Source organism: Stegastes partitus, unplaced genomic scaffold (genome assembly GCF_000690725.1).
Source record: "Stegastes partitus isolate 25-593 unplaced genomic scaffold, Stegastes_partitus-1.0.2 Scaffold1315, whole genome shotgun sequence".
Lineage (NCBI taxonomy): Eukaryota > Metazoa > Chordata > Actinopteri > Pomacentridae > Stegastes > Stegastes partitus.
In genome coordinates this window covers 4,387-10,284 of record NW_007579046.1, presented here as the reverse complement: position 1 = coordinate 10,284, position 5,898 = coordinate 4,387, and the positions used below count along the sequence as shown (strand labels likewise).

General features: G+C 42.2%; 2 protein-coding genes across 2 annotated transcripts; both read left to right on the top strand.

Annotated features, from left to right (window-relative positions):
* Positions 1-204: 204 nt before the first annotated feature.
* Positions 205-3,342, top strand: LOC103369643 (homeobox protein HMX1-like). The gene is made up of 3 exons (XM_008298408.1): positions 205-476; positions 910-1,089; positions 2,011-3,342. Exons 1-3 carry the CDS (start codon positions 233-235, stop codon positions 2,436-2,438), a joined length of 852 nt encoding a protein of 283 aa, XP_008296630.1. The 5' UTR covers positions 205-232; the 3' UTR covers positions 2,439-3,342.
* Positions 3,343-3,949: 607 nt separating this feature from the next.
* hmx4 (H6 family homeobox 4) lies at positions 3,950-5,515 on the top strand. Its single transcript, XM_008298406.1, has 2 exons — positions 3,950-4,143; positions 4,383-5,515. Exons 1-2 carry the CDS (start codon positions 3,951-3,953, stop codon positions 4,928-4,930), a joined length of 741 nt encoding a protein of 246 aa, XP_008296628.1. The 5' UTR covers position 3,950; the 3' UTR covers positions 4,931-5,515.
* Positions 5,516-5,898: the final 383 nt, after the last annotated feature.

The following is a 5,898-nucleotide window of genomic DNA, read 5'->3' as shown; positions in this document are numbered from 1 at the left end:
CCTCTTTGCTTTCAACTCAAACCCAAAACGAATTTTTCTGATCTGGATCCTTTGCAGCTGCAGCGCGCTGTCCTCTCATGGATCGCGTCGGGATGGCTTACGCGGAGCACAGGACCCTCCTGGGAAGAAATAAGAAGCTTGGTGATTTTATAATTTTCCCATCTGGAGATTATTAAAAAAAAAAAAAAAAAGAAAAGAGGGGGGAGCTGGACGAGAGATTGGAAAAGTCAAGATGCTGGACGATAAACCGCCAGGATCGAAATTCGGTGCTCCGTCGAGAGGTTCGTCGTTTTACATCGAGAATCTGTTGGGGACAACAGGCAGAGGTTCTTCGGCTGAGGAGCGGGTGGAGACTTTTAAAGCTGCCGTTCACAACCCCGTCTTCTGCCCCGGCCTGGAAACGGGACGTCTGAGCGACAACGAGACGCTGAACTGGAGCAGAACATTTCCAAACACTGTGTACAGCAGCTCAAGCAGTGAGTTCTCATCCGAAAGTCGATTGATTTGCTTGCTTCAATCCACCAAAATAACCACAAAAAAACCTGCAACATGCTAAAATAATCTGCAGAAAATAAATATGTATTTTACAGGTCAGACAATCGGTTAAAAAAAAATTCCAAGCGCAGTGGTAACACACACATCATTAAATTATTCAAAAAGAAAAACATCACACCTCACTAAATCTCTAACATTTAACCTGAAAATCTATTTTGGTGTTTCAATAGGCCGCAAGTTAATATGACACATGGCCTGGAACACGTTTACTGTCTCTAACCCCGTGCGTAAAACTTCCAAATCTACAAGAAGAAGTAGTAATTGGCATCCACACAGCAAGTCTCACCCCCCACAGTATGTGTCGGGCCATTTAGGCTAAAGCAAGTTTCTTTTTTTCCACGCTATTCCTCGCAGGTCCATTATGCAAAAGCAGCTACTCGGTTACAGTGACGCCAAACAGCGAGCGGAATTTCCCAACTTTCATAGGGCAGGCACAGGAGAGCGATGAAACGGCGGAGAAGGGGGGCGACAGTGTCGATGACAGGGAAGATGCGCGCTCTTCCTGCGTCTCTCGAGAGGACAGCAGCGACACAGGTGAGGCAAAAGGACACCAAGCTAAATCCTAACCCTTAAAAACCCATCTGTGCTCGATCATAAGAATTCCACAGATAGTGAAACGCTTCCTCTGACAGAACTGTTGTTTTCTTCCTTTTCCAACATGTTTGGAACGTCTTGGTTTGATGCATTTTGTTAGTGATGGGGGGTATCAAGTGTTGCATGTGGTCCATATTTTTTCAGGTTTTGCATCTTGAGGAATTGTCATCAGTTTGGCACACATGTGGTGAAGCCTGAAGATGTTTAGGGTCAGAGGTCACTGTGAACTCATAACTCAAGAATTCAGATGTTAAGTAGAATTCTGACAAATGTCTAAAATGCTAAAATAATGAATGTTTTATATCCATAAGGTCAAAGGTCAGCCTCGCTTTTACATTCATATGGGAACCATGTACTGTCATGGCTGCCACTTTGTTTTTAAAATCAGCTCAATGGGCCAAGCATGAATACTTAAACCTTACTTACAGACAGCTGCAGACATCATGGATAGTAGTTGTTGTTATGCTACTTAGCAGTTTGCTTAGAGGAGGTGCTCCATAAATGTGCTGCGCATGCACACTGCTGTCCTGGTGGTGTAGCAGCAAGCGGTGAGTGCAGAGAACGACACCGCCCAAATGAAGAATTTGACTCTTTTTGGTTGTTTTTCTCAATTAACTTCCACTTTTAAAAGTAAACTGCAGCTTGACTGGCTGGCAAAGACAGACAGCCGGAAGGTGGTGACTCTAATTCTGCTGTCAGAGGGAATGTGACGTGTTTAGAGATAAAGGATGCAGTGACGTTCTCAATAACCGTTGTATGGTGTTGTACTGAATGCAGTAATTGAAATTTATACCCTCCATCAAAGCCACCCAGTTAGCATTTGACTGAATTTACATTGAGTAAAAACTCTCTCGATTTCAGGTGACATGAAAGTGGCGCGAAAGAAAAAGACACGCACTGTGTTCAGCCGGAGTCAGGTGTTCCAGCTGGAGTCCACCTTCGACCTGAAGCGCTACCTGAGCAGCTCGGAGCGAGCTGGGCTGGCGGCCTCGCTGCAGCTCACCGAGACCCAGGTGAAGATCTGGTTTCAAAATCGCAGAAACAAGTGGAAGCGGCAGATCGCGGCAGACATGGAAGCCGGCGGTGCCGTCGTTCCCTTCGCACCGCAGAGGGTCGTCAGAGTTCCCGTGCTGTATCGTGAGAGCGTCGGCACGCCTGTGACGCTGGCCGGCCTGCCCAACGTGTCTCCACCAGTAGTTGGCTTCTCAAATTCTATCAACTACCCCTTGACTGGTCATTTTGCCCACACAGTGTCCTTCCTAACACCACAGATGACCGGACTGGTGTGAGTTTAAAAGCGAAGAGACCTGTTTAATCTGTGACTCAAATGATCAAATAAAAGTGCTGCACACATTTCACTCTGGGATTCTGTGAAGTCAGAAGCTCTTCTCATGCTCTGGGGGGTAATTCATTCGGTATTTAACCTTTTCTTTTGAGCGTTTTCTGGAGGCAACTTCAATCAACTCAGGCAAATTCAGGTTAAGTTACTCATCTAACAGACCATGACTACTTTAGAATCCAACTTCTAGAGGTCCCATTTTCCACCTGAGTGCAGGCACAAGTCATTTTTGAGATTCAGTGCGAGATGTGATGACGATGATGGATATTTTTGGACTATTTAAACTATCCCTCAGTGTTTCATTGAGGACTTTTTCACAGAAAGCCACACTGTTTCCAAGTATAGCTCTGTTTTGTGTTGTTTTTTTCCACACATACAGACTCATGACTGTCAGTTTGTAATATAATGTTCAGAAATGATGTATTTTTAAAAAAACATGTGGCGTGAGAGAAACTAAAATGAATCCAAAACAAAGATGAATCAAAAATCAAAGCCAAAAGTCAAAGTTTACATTAAAATAAATAAAAATGAGAGTACTTACTACTACTTTCAAACTTTAATCACACATTCCCAGAAGCATTTTCTTTCAACCCACATGTTTACTTTTTTTTTTTTTCCCTTATTTGAGTCCACACATCTTGGGAATATTATGCATGGTACGGTTGAGTTGGTCTTTAAATGTAGAAGCTAGATTATATTTAAAAAGGCATTTCTTGTTGACTTTTGATAGATGTGAGCAGGGATAGATTATTAGCAATAATGACTGACTGGGACATTTTTTTTATTTAAGATGATTTTAATACAGACTTTTGTACACATATGTTCACATATAAATAAAATGAATGCACAAGTTGTTTTGTTTTGTGGTTTCTTACCAGTTTGCTGTATTTGGTATATATTTAAGTTGTTTTTTTTTGGAAAGAAACTAATGGTGGATGCTTTTATAGGAACAAGTAAGAAGTTAAAATAAGGGTTTCATATGAGAGGTTGTTGTATTTAAGACATTTGCTGGGGCATGAGGTGAAACAAAACTTTTATGGCATGTGGCTCCTGAATCTATTTTTAAGTTCTATAAATCTTATGATTCCAGTCAAAGAGATGTCCTGAGACTGCATCCGTTTTGGAAATCCCCCAGTTTGGCTATAAAGCGGCCTAATCAATAATGATAGGCCACCATATCCACAGCTTCTCTGAAAATGTAATGAACTTGATTTGTGCAGCAAACGCATAAATTGGAGAAAAGTGTGCAAAGCTACAACATGGCAGACAGACGTAAATCTGCATCCCGCCCTCATCTGCCCCACAACCTCACCAATCAAAAGCTGCTAAACCGCAAGTCTTCCGGGTCGTTGAATTAAGGCGCACCGGCTCCTTGTGCGCGCTAGACGCAGCCGAGGCGCAATGGTGCTCGGAGCGTCCGGAGACGTCGGTGTTTCGAGAACCTCAGAGGATCTTGAATGAGATGCCGGGGAACATGAGCAAAGACGATGCCTCGAGTCGGAGTTTGACGTTCACCATTGACAACATCCTCAACCTGAAGCAGCGGGACGGCGGAGATTTGGGAAGTTTGAAAGAGCAGAAAAATGATTTTCAAGCGCGTTACGAGGAGGTGTGGGACGTCCGGAAGAGGCACGACGGCGGAACACAGGCGACAGGTAACTCTTAAATGACTCCTAAAGTACTTTGTTTACAGTGATTAGTAAGAATCTAAAGCTGATGAAGGTCCACATAGAAAAAAAAACGAAGCCTTTTTTGCAATAATTTGAAGAAACGTGGTTACGCACGCGAACTGGAGCTTTATTTGGCAGCACCAAATACACTCTGCAATTTCTTCGCATGTGTTTGCAGAAAAATAAGCGTGCTTTTATTGTTCATTTTGTTGCTCCATTCACAGTGAAGCCCAGAGTCCATGGGGACCGCGGGGGCAACACGTCGCCGATGCCCGCTGGCTCCTGTCCCGGGGCGCCAAGTGCGCACAACGCCGAGGACGCGCCCGAGCAGCAGCAACAACAACAACAACAACAGACCACAGCGGAAACCAAAAGCACGGTCAAAAAGAAGACTCGTACTATCTTTTCCAAGAGACAGATATTTCAGCTGGAGGCGACTTTTGACATGAAGAGATATCTGAGCAGCTCGGAGAGAGCGTGTCTGGCCAGCTCTCTGCAGCTCACGGAGACCCAGGTGAAGATCTGGTTCCAGAACCGCCGCAACAAGCTCAAGAGACAGCTGTCCACGGACGTGGAGGGGCCGCTGGCCGTCGAGCACTTCTCAGAAGCAGGAAAAAATGTGCAATTATCAACTTTTTACAAAGACAGCAGCTTGCTGGGCGGATGTTTATTACCCATGCCTTTCCCTGTCGTGTACCCGACTGCAAACGCTGCGCCTTACATCTACTTCTCTAATACTGGCAAATATTTTGGCTTGCTTGATGGAGACTGACAATCTGTGTGTGGGTGGACACTCTGACATATAGTCACCCTCAATGTGACGTTACATATGACTGACACATATTTTTATTTTTATTTTTTTAGTTAAGAATTTTTCTTAACGTCCTACATATCAACTAATCAAAGGCATGCATTTCTTTGTCCATCCCCAAATTATTATTATTATTATTATTATTATTATTATTATTATTATTATTATTATTATTATTATTATATTTATTATGGCATTTTTACTGCTTAAAGAACTTCCACCAAAAAGTTTGTTTCCAGAAAAATGTGCATGAATTTCTCAGCCTCTCCTTTGCGCAGTACCGTCATCTGGATGAATGTACCATAAACGCAGCATCAGCTTTGCTACCTTGCAATAATACCTCTTTGGTTTTTGGTCTCTGAATTCTGTTTTGTGTGGAGCAACACTTCATTTGTATTTATATTATGGCCTTATTATTGTTGTTAGGTTTTCACTTGACCTTTCATGAGACTGTTAAACTGTGAGAACAGTTACATTAATGGCAATGATGACTTTTGCAATAAAATGTGTAATATTTGCGATTTTGTTTTTAAAAGGTGTGTTGACTTAATATATCAAGTTTTAAAAAAAAAGAGCAATAACAAAGGAGCCTGCAGATTAGTTAGTTTTTTTAAAAAAATTCATTGTATTTTTTAAACTCCTGTTGTGTTTTTGCTGTTTAATTCGAGTTCAGTTTTTTCATTGCAGAGCCAGACTGATAAATAAAGTGAATACCGGTCTGCTGGTCTTGCACTTTATCGCCTGTAAAGAGCAAGAATAGACCAAAGAATGTTACTGGAAGTGGAAAAATCCAGGATTAATTTTTATATCCTTCTAATAAAGGAAAATAAGAAGTGAACCCAACCTCATTAAACACACAGTTTGAGTTAATTACCACCCCAACAATACACTTTATTGAGTCATGCACATCACAACAAGTTCATATTTAT

Excerpts from the sequence above, each read along its gene's own strand:
- LOC103369643 (XM_008298408.1), top strand. The coding sequence starts at position 233 with ATGCTGGACGATAAACCGCCAGGATCGAAATTCGGTGCTCCGTCGAGA. Across the intron at positions 477-909 it reads TGTGTACAGCAGCTCAAGCA|GTCCATTATGCAAAAGCAGC; the intron begins GTGAGTTCTCAT and ends TATTCCTCGCAG. Across the intron at positions 1,090-2,010 it reads AGAGGACAGCAGCGACACAG|GTGACATGAAAGTGGCGCGA; the intron begins GTGAGGCAAAAG and ends TCTCGATTTCAG.
- hmx4 (XM_008298406.1), top strand. The coding sequence starts at position 3,951 with ATGCCGGGGAACATGAGCAAAGACGATGCCTCGAGTCGGAGTTTGACG. Across the intron at positions 4,144-4,382 it reads CGGCGGAACACAGGCGACAG|TGAAGCCCAGAGTCCATGGG; the intron begins GTAACTCTTAAA and ends CTCCATTCACAG.